Source organism: Protopterus annectens, chromosome 4.part0 (assembly GCF_019279795.1).
Source record: "Protopterus annectens isolate FY-2018-M chromosome 4.part0, PAN1.0, whole genome shotgun sequence".
NCBI lineage: Eukaryota > Metazoa > Chordata > Ceratodontiformes > Protopteridae > Protopterus > Protopterus annectens.
In genome coordinates, this window is record NC_056733.1 from 612,425,588 (window position 1) to 612,445,008 (window position 19,421).

The 19,421-nt window shown below is 37.8% G+C and overlaps 1 protein-coding gene across 2 annotated transcripts in view; it reads right to left on the bottom strand.

Annotated features, from left to right (window-relative positions):
• Nucleotides 1–19,421, bottom strand: part of TCTN2 (tectonic family member 2) — a 1,339,098-nt gene that overhangs the window by 1,277,476 nt on the left and 42,201 nt on the right. For both annotated transcript variants that reach the window (XM_044068545.1, XM_044068546.1), the window contains one exon: nt 150–214. In XM_044068545.1, coding sequence (XP_043924480.1) covers nt 150–214 — 65 coding nt within the window. The remainder of the gene's footprint in view (nt 1–149; nt 215–19,421) is intronic.

Here is a 19,421-nt window from a genome sequence, read left to right on the forward strand (position 1 = left end):
AACATGATAGCACTATATGCTGGGCAGGAACTGTACAAGAGCAAACTTTTTTTTTCTTTTGTAAAAAGAGATAAAAACAGGTTGTTTTAAAGGGAGAAGAAGCATTAAATGAAAATTATTTTAGGGAGTGATATCAAATTTGGACTTACCCCATGTTGACTTTGACTCAAATGCCATTTGCCAGCAGTCTTACTACCGTTACAAGATGCTACTCCTGAAAATATAAAACAGAAAAGTGATGCACAATATTCCTAGGAAGAATGACACAGGTCTGTGCATTCCACATTTTGCTTATATATTTTCAGGCCATAATATACACATTACTTACCTAATATGTTAACATGTTTTGCTGTATTGTTTACTTGCCTAGCTATATTTCAGTGGTGTGGAGTCAAATACATTCCCTAATTTAATCATGTGCATCTTATACTTCTTTCCAGAGCTTCTTAAAAAGCAATTTGCAGCTTATTTAAATCTAAAGATGTTGCTTAATTTTCATAAATTTGTTGGGATGCTTATTTTCTAACAATGCAGTTTTTATGCAACAATTTCCAGACCTTAAATAACAGTTAAGCCATAAAATGTTAACAGTTTATGCTGAGTACCAAGGCACAGGCACTTAAACATCAAATCAATAAATACCTACAACTGACATAATAAGATGAAGTATTTAGTTGCATGAATAATTCTATATGTGGGAATAAACTAAACAGATATTGATAAACTGTAATATCTTAATTATAGATATGAATAGCAAGAAAAAAAATAATGAAAATGTTTTAGTACCTTTAATTTCATATATATGCCAAGCATATTTTTTTCAACCAGAAGAGAAGTTGTGGACATTAATTAAAAAAGAGTTTAAGAAATGTATTTGGGAAGGGAAGAGGAAAGAATTAAGTGGGATAAGTTGATTCAGCCCTTAAAACAAGACTGTTTAGAATTACCTGATTAGAAGGGATACTTTAGAGCTATGCAGTTAAGGCTCATATAAGTAACACAAATGGAAGGCTATAAATTAAAATAGAAAATGATGATTATAAAACACTGAGGGAGTTTAAGAAATAAGGAGAGAGTAGAATTTTGGATGCAGGTCCTCAAGGCACATAACCACACAGAATAATATTTTACAGAAACTCTCACAAAGACATTAATACATAGACTGTATTTTTAGTTAGTATACATCATGGAGAAAGGTAGGTTAAAAAATAAAAAAGAAGACTGGGTTCACAAGTCCCAAGATAAGAAAGAGCTCACTCCTGCTGTACACACTAATGCCATGACTGGCAAAAAAAGGCAGTGTAGAATCCTGATGACATGGAAACATTGCTTCCACAGGATTAGGCCAGGCTCAGAGGAGGAAGATGGCCTCCGTGGCAAAAGGAAGTAGTTCACAAAAACTGACAGGCCAAAAAACAAGTACAGGGATGACAAAGTTGACTGCAGAGCATAAGAAAGAAGATATGAATTATTATTATACCATGATCCCCCCAAAACATGCACGCTGATTTGCCAGCGTGCCCGTTGTAAATCGAGTTATACTAATGGAAAAAGGTCCGGTCGCCCGGACTTTTTTCCATTAGTATAACTCGTTTTTTTTAAACACTGTCTCGCTATGTTAAATGGGTTTAACATAGCGAGACAGCTTTAAAATAAGCAACGGAGTGCAGTATGTGTTTAAAAAAAAAGCAACGGAGAAAGCAAGATCTCCGTTGCTTTTTTTAGTGTTTCGCTATGTTAAATGAGTTTAACATAGCGAGACAGTTTTAAAATAAGCAATGGAGATGTCCGTTGCTTATTTTAAAACTGTCTCGCTATGTTAAACTCATTTAACATAGCGAGACACTAAAAAAAAAGCAACGGAGATCTTGCTTTCTCCGTTGCTTTTGCTCAACTCTGATGTACTGCGCAGGCGCAGTACATCAGAACTGCCGGATGCGAGACATCTGCGGAAGGGCAGTAAACAGGCATTATACTATGCCATTATTTAAGAAAAGTAACAGTTTCTTTTTGTAAATAATGTCATGGTATAATAGCAATAACCCACTTCTGGGTGTGGGTAATGCTAAATTTACCACGGTTGGCTTTGTTTGGTCGAGGGCCTCGACCAAACCACGCCAACCGTGGGTAAATTTAGCATTACCCACACCCAGGCGTGGGTTATTGCTATATTATTATTCAAGAAGCCCAGAATTTCAGGAGAAATTATATGCAGAAAAATTAGTGGAAAGAAAAATATTTGCGCATGAAAAATTGTCAAAAGTTACAAATAAACATTTGTATTCATTAATACAACAGATGCATGAAAAACATTACACAAATAAAAGGAAGGTTGCCTGGAAAAAGAAGTGACAGAAGAGCTATGAAAATATAAAGAACAAAACTCAGAGATTGTTGAAAGGTATAAAAATAAAACATGGACATGGGAAAGAAAAAGTGATCTGGTATGGTGCAATATTTATGCAAAGGAGTACGTCAAACTAATCAATACAAAAAGCAGCTCCAAAGATATTTGAAGAGAAATGCAGGCAAAGGCATCTGGATATGGACAATTTCACAACAAGAAAACAAAAAGGTAAATGTAGAAAAGAGGATTATTAAAGAAAAAGCTAAATAAATAGAAACTTTAAGTTATGGATTGTCTGTGAAGTGAAGGATTTAATGTGGAGAATCCAGACAATGTTGCATCATGATGGAACAATAGGTCCAGACATTAAGGAGCAGCAAGTTGAGTGGGAGATAGCTGAAGATTTGCCACATGGTGATGCACTGCAGCCTTCTACAGGAGACCAGTACAAAAGTTTAATTGAAGTTGCAAGGGAAGGAGTAGGAAACACTGGCAGCTCTGACATGGGTAATTTTGTAGAGTAATGGAACAATGGGTGCTCGTATGAAAAGGCAGCAGATAAAGCAGGGTGCATATAAAGGGGGATAGCTCACAGGAAGACATTATGGAACTTTCTGTAGAATACTTTAAAGTAACGAAAGCTAAGAAGATGCTCTAAGGGAAGAACTCTTTGATTTAATAGAGAAAGTTAGACATATTAAGACAGATGAAGGAAACAGATTACATAAATTAAAATAAGATCCAAAATGTTAGAAGACTGGTAAAACACATGAACCTAGTAAATCAAGACTATTAAAAGCAATTCATGTTGTTGTTGAGTCTTTCGGCTTTTCCCCAGTTAGGGGATGCCACAGCGGAACTCCGGTCCGCTAATGATTGGCAGAAGATTTTTATGTGCCGAGTTGCCAGCCCTGACACACAACCTTCAATGAAGGTACGCCCATTCACGCATGTCTCCACACAGAAGACGCTCTAGCTGAGAATCGAACAGGACAACGTCTTACTGTGAGGCGACAACGCTACCGCAGCACCACCACCGCAGTTTATTAAAAGCAATTCATGTGATAAAACAAAACTAAATAGGATAGATTACTGTATAGCTAAACTAATAACTGATCTAGTGTTACCACAAACATACAGAGTACTAACAGAAAGGAAGGGAACACGTAAAATGCTACAACAGAAACATCTAATAGAGAAAATCATAGAAGTATCACTGCTGGAAGAATACAAAAAAGGGAACAGATCATCAAAAATAGGAATACAGATATGGTAAAAGCATCAAAACAGACCAACATTTATCATACACTATTGCCAAAAATAAACTAAAAATATCAGCACAAACAGAAAAACTTGTAAGATATGCATATAAAAATAAAGGCGTACAAAATAAGCAATTCACTGATGAATGAGAAAGGTTTTACAGAGAGCTGGGGAAAAAAAGCAAAAGGAATACAAGCACCAAAAAAGAAGAAACTGACACATTTTTGAGAAAGATTTATAAAGGCCATGTTGAACACAATAAGGATGCTGAATGGATAGAAGAATTAAAAGAAACAGTAAGATATGAACTGGGATGAAATAATGGCTTAAAAAATTGAAACAAACTTAAGAAAAGCTCCTAAATGAAAACTTCCAGGCCCAGGCACAATAACCAACTTCTGGTTAAAGGTATTAACTTGTTTACATGAAGATTCAGCCTAGAGTATTACTTGTATGCACATCTTGAACAAACACCAAGCTGGTAAACAGGAAAAACAATAAACTCCTTAAAGCAAGATCCTGCAAGCCATCTTAAGAACTCTAGCCCAGTAACTTGTTTTCCAACAATACACAGATTTTATATTGGAACTGATGCACAGTATATAGTTGTTTTTGAAAAAAAAATCCATTATAACAATAGAACAAAGGGGTAACAAAAAGTCATATGGAACAAATGATCATTATTGCTAAGTAAAGCCATAATAGAGAATTGTAAAAAGGGGGCATGGACAGATTGCTAAAACAGTATCCCACATTCATGGATAAAAGAATGCTTACAGATGTAGAAGACACACCATACACTGATCAATTACATTACAGTGACCATGAAACAGTAGCAAACCACCTTGCAGCTGAGTCATAGCAAAGCGTAAATTATTATCCCCAAGAATAAAAATTCAAAGGAGGGTATTCCAGGGCAATTCTTTGTCACTGCTGCAGTTTTGTCTTGCCCTTAACACATTAAGCTGTTTACATAACAGATTAGGTTATAGTTACAATTTGGCTCCCACAAAACAACATTGTTTAATGATTTCACATCTACATTTTGCAGACGACTTAAAAACATGGCTATAAATGGTTAAAACTTTTTTTAAAGATGATACAAGAATGACATCTGAACGTTGATAAATGTGGAAAAGCAACATTTAAAACAGAAAAGCTGCAACACCAAGAAATTATCAACCTGGACAGGAATGTGATATAAAGGAACTTAAGCAGAAGGGAGTGTATAAATAGAAGGAAAAATAAAACCTGAACAAATGAAAATAAAGCTCAGTAAGAAATACTTCAGAAGAATAAAAGTGATATTAAAACCTGCCTTGACATTTAAGAATAAAGTCCAAACTATAAATCAATTTGCTCTTCCTGTTCTAACGTATGGTTTTGGGGTGATTGGCCCCAAAAAGTACTGGACCAATTGGACATGAAAACAAGAAAATTGTTTTGTCCTTGTCAAAATGATATAGAAAAATCAGTGTATATCAAGATTATATATTTCGCACTCTGAAGGAGGTATGGGCCTCCTTAAAATTGATTACATGTACAGATCTGCAATCGTGGGACTGTATATCTGCTGAACTCATCAGCATAGTGAAAGATTTAAAACATGAAGAGAAAAAGTCTAAGATGCAGTCTTCGCTTTTGGTATCAAGTGGGAATGGAAATCAAACTATTATAGATAAAAACAATATTAGTATTATAAATACTATTGATAACATTAATATAAATTAAAGGATATTATAAATAATATTAATATTATAATATCGATAAAAATTAGGCAGCAACTGAATGTGACAAAAAAGAATATATGGAAAATGATCAGATGAGAAGGAAAGACAACTGGAAAAGCCACAAATATAGTGGCAGTTACAGAATTTCTTGGAACAACTTCATGTTGACCAAGATATGATGCAGGAATGATAAGGAGAGGAGAACTGAACCAAAAGAGGAAAGGCTAATAATGGAAAGCCAAGATATTGAGTTGCAAGCATGCTAGTTTACAAAATCCATTGAAAGGGTGGGAGAAACAGACAAATGTACGTTAATTTAGTTATTTATTTTATTTAACATTTGCTTACTGGGTAAGTCCAACTGGGACGCAGCTCATTTTCAGTGGAGGCCCTGAGAGAAAAGCTCCAGACATATGTCTTTGGAAAGTGGAAGGTTCTTTACAAAAGAACTGGGAAACCGTCACATCTTGTTGCTCGGCATGATACACTCACGCCAAAGAGCCAGTATACTGAAATGAACAAAAATGTGTCAAGACTGCTGCACTGGAGTGACTGTGCAAACATTACAGTATAGAAGTAGTTGAGAAGCATTGGAAACATGAACCACAAAAGCATTACAGTTACAGAGAATGATGAAGTTTATATCACATGGGATCATGCATCACTAACAGATAAAAAATAGATGCAAAAAAAAAAAAAAAATGAACGATACTGTGAGCCATGACAAAAAAGACAAAGGTAGCATTGATCACTGAAACTGCTATATAGAGGGGCATGGCCAAGATGCTGGCTGATTAACACCACTTTCCCTTAGTTCTGCTAATACTTATTTCTGACAGGAAATTTTAAAACCCGGGACCAGTTGACTTTTCAAACCTATGGATTTATATTTTTTAATAGTTCCTGGAAGACTGTTTTGGAATTTTTTGTCTTTATTTGCTGATTTTCTTGTCAAAAAACCTCACAGAAAGGGTGCTGACTTTCTCTCAAGATGAGTTATGACAAAAAGCAGTACGCAGGACCAGTCAAAGAAGGAATTACAAGCCTTGCTTTCCACTATGAATGATTTATGTACAAAAGTATATAAGATGGACAGTAAACTGGATTCCTTTAAAGAAGAGAGTACAAAGCAAATGGAATTACTAAAAGAAATGATAATGCAACATAACACCCAGATCGCCGGTATGGAAGAATCCTTAAATGACCTAGAGGGTAGATTACCCAAACAGGAACTTCAAGTGGAGTTTCTCTCAAACCAAAACACTTTAATTAGTAAAAATTGATGATCTAGAAAACCGATCAAGAAGGAACAATGTTTGTATTTATGGCTTGGCTTGTCAGAAAAACAGAAGGGGACAACATCATAAATTTAATCACATGCTGGCTACCTAGCATCTTAAATCTATAAGAATCCCTCTCCTATGGCATAGAAAGAGCCCATAGGTCACTGGCATCTTCTTCACTTTCTAAAAAGGTAAACCTCTAATCCAGGGTCTGTAACTGTACTCTTTCATTCTTCACATGCCATGAAATTGGTACTGAAAACAGCTTTGGCTAACTCTCCAATTAAGTTCAATGACATTATTAGATTTGACCATGATTATTTATCTGCAGTAATTACAAAAAAGGAATTTTTACCATTGATTAAGGAACTGAAAAAGAAACATCTTAAAATTCATCTGCTGTTTCCTGCAAGACTTAAAAGTATTCCTTCCGGATGGCACCAAAAGCTTTGGCACACTAGACTCTGCTGTTACATGTTTATCAAACAACAATATTATAGATCAAACAGAAGAAATTGATTGCTCCATTCATTCACTCAAGTGTCAAGCACAGAAAAACAACTGGAAAATACCAGACAAGAAAAAGAAAAAACTAAAAGACAATATTTTTAACTACTGTTTCTATTTCTCTCTGCAGTTATATTACTTTCTGTTTTACATACAATTCTATTGAAAGAAACTTCACCATTACACAATTCACAAAAAAAGGTAAACGCTCCCTTATATTTTATTTCACTAATACTGATTATTCACCTTTGGTAATGCATTCATAATAGAACATCACACCACTATATACTTTGCTTATGGTAAACTTATATTAAAGAAAGTTATATGCCCCCAAAACACACACTGCTTACATTGCTATACTATGCCACCATGACTAAAGGTTAGAAAAAGATCGATCATTCTTATTCTACTTTACCCAAGGACATTTTATATTTTCTGCTATTGAATGTAATAATTCTGAAGTTAATTAAATGTTTATAAGTGACATCTGCATAGTGATTAACAGTATATTACTACAGAGAAAATTGAAAATGTAATGCTTTTACTAATATTTTGCTGCAAAGATTTACATTAGGATTTATATTAATGAATATACCTGTTTGACAGTTTATTAAATAACTGTAATCATTTAATGTAGACTCCTAGATTTTATACTTTAAAACATTTGTTAAGTTAAATGCTTATTTAGATAAGTATATTACCATGAAGTGAAGGAATTTACAGTTAGTCACTTCACAAGCTCGAGCCAAAATTTAGCTTCTTTTCTTGGTTTCCTACCAAGATTGCGAGCTAAAAACACTTCAACTTCTTTTTTAGAGTCCTTTTCTTCAGCTCAAGAATTTCCTTATTTTAAATTACCTCATGATACTGCAACCATCTCAAAACGAGTCCAGACATTACATAACCGCACTGGCAAAGGTCAAATTTCAGATGTTCAAACTGTCTAGTAATTTAAAGTGATATGCACGCTATTTAATCTGCATTGCTTTACAAGATGATTAAAGGTTACCAGACAGCTCTATTTATGTATATATTTTTAATATTTAAAATGTTTCTAGCATGTATAGAAGGTATGAAATTAACTTTTATTTTTTGTTTTCTAATAGAAAAATATATAGTGAACTAGATAGTCTTAAATTATTGTTTATTATAGATGCTGTACTTTAAAATAAGTTTATATGTATTAGTTAAATTGGAGACTCTCATTTATTATGGTGAATGGTGTATGTTTACATATTAATTAGATAAATAGCTCAAATTAATATTTGCCTACTTTCTGTTATAAATAAAGCTATTAGACAGACAAACTTAGGGGTAGACAGGATACAAGCTTTAGAGGGTGCACTTGGATGGCTTGGCAATTCAAGTGTAGGAGTTCCTTTTACCCACAGAGTGTATAGTTTGTTCTTTAATTCAATATTTATTATTTTACTTCCTTTTTTGTTTTTCTAAATGCCCAAGTATACTAAAAATGCAGTCATTGTACTAATAATCAAGTTATTTTCACCAGTTTTATGCATAATTTTGCTTTTTTCCCCCCTCTGGTAGTACCACATACACATGCTGAGTAATTTTGTAGGTGTAAGTATGAAATGTATTTCCATTTATGTGAATGGTTTGAACAATAGTTGAAGGGGAAGTTTGATTAAATACCTAAAAATCTCTAACCCACAGCTTATATTTTTATAGGAAACACATCTTCTGCAAGTAGATTTAAACAAACTCAGTATTAGCAATTGTGATGAAAGGAGATACTGCCAGCACAGCTAGATGGAATTTTGTAAATAAGTGTCATTGGTGAATACCAAAATGATTTATACAAGATGCTTGTGTTACAAATGTATTATTAGAACTGTAGGTCACATGTATATCAAACTCAAGCTCTGTACATGTGCTATTGTAACTGTTAAAATGTATATGTCAGAGGAAATTGAAGGATTAACCTCAGTTAAGCAAACCTTAGAAAAATATCTGAAATGAAATTACTTTATAGGATGCAATAAAGAGGATATCTCTCATGTTTTCAATGCAGCTAGAGTCACAGGGTCTGTACTAGGAAGCTTTCTGCATTGTCCTTGGAGTGAACCAATTGCTGCTTTTGAAGCATGAAGGAATGCAATTGTTTTATGACTTCCAGCATCTGTCAAAGATCTGGGGAAAAGCCCTTGTCTGTATATTTTTACAGGTAGATGCTAAATGGTGCCAGCTTCTAGCAATGGGGGTTTTGGCCTGGGAACTAGAAGTCAGATTACCAGAAATGATGTCATTCTGCAAGCTATCCCAGCAGTAATATTTTAGACATTAGACATTAATTTGAGAAGTACCTTAATGACATAGAGCATTCTGTATTCTGTCTTGGACTTGACAAGAACCATTCACCACAACACCTGCCTTGCTGTAATGAAGTAAGTTTCTAGGGAACAGTATAACTCTCTTATATTCAGTCAGGAATACAGTTAAACTTAGTTTAGATGTTTTTCTTTGTGTGTCAGCCTGTATGGCAATGATATTTTAAATATTCCCTGTGGTTCTGAACTCTGATGTCACTGTGAATATAGTATTTTCTTGTTATTTTATTATTTACCATTAAATATATTTAAACATTTCATTGTGGCTGATCTGTGTAGAGATACTTAAGTTTTGAGAGTACTTGCACATTTATTTGGTGACACTGTGTGGGCCACTCCTAATAGCCCTGCTCTTGGTCAAACTACCATTTATATTAGTATTAATATTACACAGTAAAATTGGACACCCTTTGTTAAGGACCCTAAAGTAGCTGATAAGGAGTGACCAGTGGCAGTGATGACCATCTTAAAGTCTGGGCAGAAGGGGGCATAGCTAGTAAACTTGTGCCAGGCTATCCCGTGTGTGTGTGTGTGTGTGTGTGTGTGTGTGTGTGTGTGTGTGTGTGTGTGTGTGTATCCGTGTAAATCAAGCTTTAAAGAGAGAGTGTGTGTGTGTGTGTGTGTGTGTGTGTGTGTGTGTGTGTGTGTGTGTGTGTGTGTGTATGCGTGTAAATCAAGCTTCAAAGAGAGAGAGAGAGAGAGAGAGAGAGAGAGAGAGAGAGTGTGTGTGTGTGTGTGTGTGTGTGTGTGTGTGTGTGTGTGTGTGTGTGTGTGTGTGTGTCAGCCACTTGGGGAGGGATACAAAGCACTGGTTGGACTGGGAGGGTGACTGAGGTCTTGGCTAGGTCACTCAGCTGAGATTTCAACCCTATGGCTGTGCCAGTGGAGAGTCTTATTGTGGATCTGGAGAAAGAGGGAGAAACCAGCCCCAGACTGACTATGGTCTCGGTGTGCTCTTGGGGAAATTTAACTTGATGAAGAGAACTGCATCTGGAAATAATTTGTGTGTAGTTGTTATCCTCCCAGTGAATATCCCCCACTGCTGCCAGTGGTGAGGATTGAGGCTCCCTTATTACTGGTCCAGTGGAGGGTTGTCACAGCAATTATTCAGTTTTAGCATAAACAAAAGAAAAGAGGTGTAATGATTTTATGAAAGAACTCTGCCATTATGCCTAAATTTATAAACACTTATCAAGATAAAGCAGGAATGCTTTGCTTGGTAATTTTTGAAATAAATAGGACAATATATACATTAGTGAATTTATACTAGGTTCCTGGACTAGGAGTTAAAGTAGTTAAGCAACACATAGAAGATATTATACAGTATTCTAGGGGGAATATAATATAAGCTAGAGATTTCAATTGTGTAATAAATGCAAGTGACACTAACTCTACAAATACATGTAGGAAAACTGCATCATGTAAGGCAATGGTTGAATTTACATGTATGTTTAATACATAATTTGCCATCCTTGAACAAAAGACATTGGAGGATATGAATGTATCACAAAATACCATCATACTGGGAGACTTCAACTACCCAAACATAGATTGGGTACATTATTCTAGCCCTAACACTCTAGCCCAAAGGTTCCTGGAATTCATAAATTCAAATGCACTGGAACAACTACTCACCTCTCCCACTAGGGGAGATAATATACTAGACCTGATCATCACAAACATGAGGACAAAATGCTCCACACCGGAGTTATATCCCTCACTAGTGAGATCTGACCACAAACTAATCACCCTCGATATACATATCCCACCTCCACCCCCAGCACAAAAGACCACAGTGAAAAACTTCTCAAAAGCAGACTTCACTCTTCTTAAGACTGAAATGGTATCCTTTAAGCCCACTGGGCCAGTGGATACCACATCCCACAACGCCGAATCCTTCACAAATGCTTTCTATGGACATCTCCAAGAGGGCATGGATCATGCAATCCCAAATAAATCCACGTCCCTCTCCACCAAAGGCAAGCATCCTGTCTGCTGGACCACAGCCATTAACAAAAGAAGGAAGCTACTGCACGACAGAGCAAAATCCCATAAAGGGAAGACATCTCTGATCAACACTAGCAGAAAACTACGTTCTCTTATAAAAACATCCAAGGCCAACTTTGAGAGAAAAATCACTAAGGACACTAAAGATAACCACAAAGCCTTCTTCAGCTATGTTAGAAACCTGGGCGGAAACCCTCAGATATGCTCTGAGTTGGTTCACAACAAGAAAAAATACACTGAACCCACAGATATTGCCAACATTCTGGCTGACAGGTTCAGTGCAAATTTCACCCCTCCCTCACCCCCAAAAGAAGAAATACTTATCCCAGCTGAATGTAATCTCCCTGTCATCTCAGATGTTTTAGTGAGAGCCGCCCTCAACAAAGCTAAAAACACAGCATCAATGGGACCTGACGGTATCCCGGGTTGCGTGCTACGTGAACTCCAAGAGGAGCTAAACCCGCACAAAAAAATGCTATTTAACCTTAGCCTTACTACAGGATATGTACCTGAACACTGGCGTACAGCAACAGTGGTCCCATTCCACGAAGGGGGTACCCTCTACAGACCCTGGGAACTACCGCCCCATAAGCTTAACCAGCCTGGTCTGCAAAGCTATGGAAAGAATCATCATGGAACTCATAAACAGAGACATTGGGGACCTACAGACACTTGACCCCACCCAGTTCGGCTTTGTGAAGGGCAGATCCTGCCTTTTGAACCTGGTTGACTTTTTCGAAACAGTCACTAGAGCCATTGATGAGGGCAAAGCAGTCCATACAGCCTACCTGGACTTGGCTAAGGCCTTCGACACAATACCCCACTCAGGCATCATAGATAAGCTCAACAGCTTAAACGTAAACCCTTATGTCACTAGATGGGTTGCAAACTGGCTAAAGAACAGAACCCATAAAGTTAAAATCGCTGGAGCAATGTCAGACTCAAAGCCAGTCACAAGTGGTGTCCCACAGGGATCTGTCCTGGGACCCCTCTTGTTCGGCATTTATTTCTCAGATGTTAAAGAAACATGGGAGGGTTGTGGCTGACAAAGTTCGCAGATGACTGCAAACTAGGCGCCATAGTCGATACACCAGCGGACACATACATCCTACAAAAAGGCCTCACAGAAACGGACAACTGGTACCAGAGTCATGGCCTTAAACTAAATGCCAAAAAATGTATAGTCATCCCCTTTGGGAAAAACAAAGTACCCACAAATTATCACAGACAGCAACCCACTGAGTACGGAAAAAGTAATCAGAGACCTAGGGACCCAAGTCGACAGCGACCTCTCATTTGACACCCACGTTGCCAAAGTGGTTAGAAAAACATTCTACCTTGCACACCTTATCATGAAGGTATTCACATCCAGATCCAAGGATGTCATTGTACCCCTATACTCCTCCCTCATCAGACCCATGATTGAGTATAATGCCCCATTTGGTATGTACCTCACCTGGCATTTACAACAGCTAGAGAGACCACAAAAGTTCCTCACCAAGAGGATCAAGGGTCTCCAACATATGTCTTATTCTGCCAGACTAAAGAAACTCCAGCTCTATTCAGTAGCATACCGCCTGCTCAGAGGTGATCTCTGCCTGACATACAAGGCCATGTCCAATCAGGAACCGATGGACATGCTCCACCTCAAAAAATCCAAATCCGTCAGAACCACGAGAGCTAAAGACTTAAACCTCGGTACAAGTATGAATAGGACATGCTGGAGGGATAGATTCATAACCCAGAGGCTTCCCATGCTCTGGAACAAGATCCTGGTTCATGTTAGACAGAGTCCCTCACTGACTCTCTTTAAGAGAAATCTTGATGAGTGGATGAGAGATCGTAAGTTTACCCCAGGGGTCACATCTGTGTCACTACTAGACAGGGGCACAGTAAACTAATTCTATTATATAAGGGGACCTTCACTGTGTCACTACTAGACAGAGGCACAGTATTCTAAATCTATTCTGTGCATTTGTGTACCATTTCATGGGGTGGTGAAAGCCACATCACTATGGCTAGGCTTACAAATGCCCCAGGGCAGATAGCCTAGTACTAAACTATGAAACTATGAAACTATAATTTTAACAATTGGCTAAAGTACTGGTGTCATTCAAAGGGGATCCAGTGTCTGTCAGCCTGGGATGACATGCTCAACAAGCCACGTTGCTTCGCTAGGGACGGCTTGCACCTGTCACCCCTGGGCTTTTGAATATTGGCTAAGGCTCTTGCCACCCCCATAGTGCCTTTTTAGGCAAGGCTCAGAAGACAAACTCACCTCCATAGACAACACAAGGAAAAAGAAATTAAGGGTAATGCTGCTCAAAGCCAGAAGTCTAAACCTCAAGATGCACGCACTCGAGGCTCTTCTCAGTATGGAGAATATCGATATCTGTGCAGTAACAGAAACCTGGTTCAAGGCTCCCTAGAGCACCCCAGCACTACCAGGTTATACCTCATACCATGCTTTTCGGCCCCAAAACTCGGACCGAACCACAAAAGGAGGAGGAGTATCCATATTCAAAGATGCCCACACCTCCAGGTTAGTGGCACTGCACGAAGCATCGGAGACCATCCATGTGCAACTAACAGTGGGCAAAACTGCCTTTCAGTTTGTAGCCTGCTACAGACCACCCTCCCAAACTCAGGAACCCCACTCAGCTTTCCTGAGAACACTGGAGAATATGAAGGTCTCTCCAAACACTATCATATTGGGTGACTTCAACTACCCAAACATAGACTGGGAGCACTACTCAAGCCCCAACACCCTCGCCCAACGGTTCCTAGAATTTATAAACTCAAATGCTATGGAACAACTAGTCACCACTCCCACAAGAGGGGAAAACATACTGGACCTGATCATCACCAACAGGGGGACTCTATGTTCCATACCAGAGGTATACCCCTCATTGGTAAGATCTGACCATAAATTAATCTCACTGGACATCCATATCCCGTCCCCACGCCCAGCCAAGGAAACCACGGTGAAGAACTTCTCAAAAGCAAACTTCACACTTCTCAAAACCGAGCTGGAATCCTTCAAAGTCCCCGGGCCAGTGGAAAATACAGCCCAAACCGCAGAATCCTTTACAAACGCATTCTATGGACACCTACAGGAATGCACGGATCGTGCCATCCCAAATAAAACCAAGACTCGCTCCTTCAAAGGCAGGAGACCTGTCTGGTGGACCCCAGCCATAAATAAACTATACAACAGAAGGAGGAAGCTACTACATGATAGAGCAAAATCCAAAAAAGGGAAGGCATCTCTGATCAGTACTACCAAGAAACTACGATCCCTGATAAAATCATCTAAGCCCAGCTTCGAAAGAAAAATTGCACAAGACGCTAAAGGTAATCACACGGCCTTCTTTAGTTATGTCAGGAACCTGGGTGGCAACTCCCAGATATGCTCTGAGTTAGTGCAAAATGACAAAAAAATACACTGAACCCACAGACATTGCCAACATCCTGGCAGACAGGTTCAGTGCAAACTCCCCCCCTCCCCCCAAAAAGAGCAAATGTCTGTCCCAACAGAGTGTAGCCTCCCTGACATCACAGATGCACAGGTGAGAGCTGCCCTCTCCAAAACAAAAAACACAGCATCAATGGGACCGGACGGTGTCCCGGGCTGCGTCTTACACGAGCTCCAAGAAGAACTAAACTCTCACATAAAGTCACTGTTCAATCTCAGCCTTACTACAGGATATGTACCCATGGAATGGCGTACAGCAACAGTGGTCCCACTCCACAAAGGTGGTGCCACAACGGACCCCAGAAACTATCGCCCTGTAAGCCTGACTAGCCTGGTCTGCAAAGCTATGGAGTGTATCATCATGGAACTCATAAACAAAGACACTGGGAACCTCCAAACACTGGATCCTACCCAATTCGGCTTTGTTAAGGGCAGATCTTGCCTCTTGAACCTGGTCGATTTCTTTGAAACAGTCACCAAGGCCATAGACGAAGGGAAGGTAGTCCACACAGCCTACCTGGACCTCGCAAAAACCTTCGACACAATACCCCATTCGGGCATCATATATAAGATCACCAGCTTAGATATCAACCCCTATGTCACAGGATGGGTTGCAAACCGGCTCAGGGAAAGAACCCACATGGTCAGAATTGCAGGTGCCATGTCAGACTCTAAACCAGTTACACGTTGCAGCCCACAAGGCTCAGTCCTGGGACCTCTCTTGTTCGGTATATATTTCTCTGAGGTACAGGCTAACACGGGAGGACTATGGCTGACCAAGTTCGCAGATGACTGCAAACTGGGTGCCATAATCGACTTGCCGACTGACACAAGCATCCTCCAAAAGGGTCTCACAGAGACGGATAACTGGTGCCAGAGCCATGGCCTAAAGCTAAATGCCAAAAAGTGCATAGTCATCCCCTTTGGGAAAAACAAAGTGCCTACAAATTACCACATAGGTGGTAATCCATTAAGTACGGAAGAAGTGATTAGGGATTTGGGGACCCAAGTAGATAGCAATCTCTCCTTTGACAATCACGTTGCCAAAGTGGTTAGAAAGACCTTCTATATAGCCCACCTTATGAAAGGGTTCACATCTAGATCAAGAGAGGTCATTGTGCTCCTCTACTCATCAGGCCCATAATTCAATACAATGCCCCATTTGGGATGTACCTTACCCGACACCTGCAGCAACTGGAAAGACCCCAAAAGTACCTCACCAAGAGGATCAAGGGACTCAAATAGATGCCCTACACAGTTAGGCTAAAGAAACTCCAGCTCTACTCAGTTTCTTACCGCCTACTCAGAGGCGATCTGTGCGTGACGTATAAAGCCATGTCCAAACCAGAATTAATGGACATGCTCCACCTCAGGAAATCCAAATCCCTTAGAGCTACACGCTCCAGGGACTTAAACCACAGCACAGAAATAAATAGGACATGCTGGAGGGACAGATTCATATCCCAGATGCTCCCCTCACTCTGGAACAAAATCCCAATCCATGTTAGGCAGAGCCCCTCAATGACCCTCTTCAAGAGAAATCCTGACGAGTGGATGGGAGATTGTAGGTTTACCCCTGGGATCTCTTCTGTGTCCCTACTAGACAGAGGCACAGTAAACTAACCTTAAAAGGACTATCTTCTGTGACCTACTATACAGAGGCACAGTCAACTAATCTAAAAGGATGGCAAAAGCCAAACACACTCTGGCTAGGCTTATAAATGCCCTAGGGCAGATAGCCTAGTATCAACCTATGAACCCATGAACCTATATATGCCAGACACTAGAAAGAAAGTGTCAGACTTAGAAGGAACATTAGAAGCATTTAAAACACATTACTATAGTATTAATTCACAAACTGTTGAACTAGAACTACAAAATATAATAAGTTCTTTTCTTAAGGCAAATTTCAAATCTAAACTACAGGATCAGCATATAGTGTTTATAATAAATAACAATGTCTGAACTTAAATCTCAGCTTGATAAGTTAAAACTTAATAAAGCACCTGGTATAGACATTATTACAGAGATGTTTAAACTTCTTCCTAAGGAAGCAGTAGTTCTATTATTAAAGGTGCTCAGTTCAATAAATGAAGGCTTAGATATACTTCCTTCTTGTAAATATACCGTAATTTCTCCCATTTTGAAATCGGAAAAAAGTGCCAATGAATCTTCCTCTTATAGACCTATATTCCTTTTGAATGTTGATTACAAAATGTTCATGTCAATTCATGCTGATAGAATTACGCAATTGCTTCCTTCATTGGTGGATGAAGATAAAAAAAAAATGTATAAACAGGAATACTTATGACATTATTAAAAGAATACTTTCTTTGACTGATTACATAAATCTCACAAGGAAAAATATGATCCTAGTGAGTCTGGACATAAACAACGCTATTGAGTCAGTTAATTGGAATTATTCATATCAAGCTCTAGAAAATTATGGATTCTCATGTTAAGTTCTTTCAGTTATTAAAATCACTTTATGAGAATTCTTTAGCCTATGTCAAAATTGGGTCATGTTTGTCTACATCTATATCAATTGCTAAGGGCACAAAGCAAGGTTGTCCTTTGTCTCTTTTGTGGTATGCCTTGCTTATAGAGGCCTTTGCATATTATATCAGAATGAAGACAAACATTAAAGGTATACTGGTTGGGAATATCCTAGAAATGAAGGTTCAACTTTTTGCTGATGACATTTTGTTAACATTAAATTACAATAACAACTCATCTGCTTTGCTGAAATCAACTGAATATTTTCAGTCACTTTCTGGTCTTAAATTTAATGAACATAAAACAAAGTTGTTGCTCTTAAACTCTGATGAAAATTTTCTCAATATCTTACCTCTGACAATAAAATCAAATATTTAGGGGTCATGTTACAATATCTTACCTCTGACAATAAAATCAAATATTCAGGGGTCATGTTAGTCAAAGATTCAAGTGAGACATTAAACACCAATTATAATATTTTAATTCATATTAAAGGTCGCATACAAAAATGGAACAAATTCTTTTTTTTACAATGCAGGACACATTATACATAATAAAAATTATTATATCCCATACAAGCATTCCTCATTCCCTCCTCTAAACAGTAGAGTTTAACAAGTTAATGTTAAACTTTTTACGGTTTCATAGTACATGCTATTAATCACCATTTAAATAGATGGGAAGTGGGGGGGGGGGCATAAATCTTACAGGTAGAGAGGTTTGTGCATTATCATTTGCTATAAAAACCTTATCCCTGGGGCTAAACACCTCATACTCAGCTAGATAGAAACAAATATAAGAGTGCATTTGGCTGAAATCAAGTCACTCAGTGTCACTGCAATATAATGGGTTAGTATCCAACAATTTCTCAGGTTGGTGAGAGAATATACAGTCCTTGATAAAAAGAAATATACAAGTTCTAGATTTATAATAGATGCACTAAAATTATACAACAATTACCTAAATGTGAATCCAGATATCAAGGCTTGGATTTTTTTTATATATCCTATTGCCTGCATCCGTGATTGTATGAATACTTTTGATGTAGCCACAATCAAAATTCTTAAAGAAAAGCAGCTAACCTACTGGCATCAATTGTTGCATAACACTAATCTTTTAACAATGGAACAAATTAAAATTAACTTTAATTTGGACAGTAATATGTGGCTAGTAATACAGCATCTTAGGCAATATCTTTTAAATAAAATAGAGTTAATGAGTCCAACTATTAGACAAAATGTTCCTAAATTTGTTGAATATTCAATTTATTTAATAAATTACACTGTACAAGGAAAGTTGTTTTATATTAAAAATGTATAAACTAATTAAAAGTACTAAAATATATTTTAAAGAAAACTTCTGGGATAAACAGTTAATAATCAAACTCTTGATGATAATGTGAAAAGGTTAATACTTGTTTCTCTGTCAATCCAATGGAAATTTCTACATAGGAAAATGTTTAAACAAGAAATTGGTTGCTGAAGATGTAAAACTAAATTAAAGGCTGACTGGCAACACATGTTCTCTGACTGTCAATTGCTCAAAACATCTTGGGATAGGGTGAATGAATTTTTACAAACAGTGTTCAATAAAGTTCAGCTGTCCAAATACCTGATTCAATTAAATGCTCCTGTACACAGTGAGTATCTACAGCAAAATGTTCACTTCTATGGACACTTTTAGCAACTGCATGCAAGACAATTACAACAAACTGGAAGAGTGAAAAACCCCCAACTTTTAAAGACTTCAGAAGCATTGTGTTGTCTGTATCCCAGATGGAGTTATACACTATCAGGAAAGGAACAGAAAGGATCACTTCCTATTATAATTCCTGGGAAAAAGTGGTGGAAATACTAGAGAAAGATGATTGATATTCTATAGGCACACTTGTTATACTTTGAAGACAGTTTTTTTTTATCATACTAATTTAGGCATCCGTGTAAATAATTAGTTTTGTTGGCTATG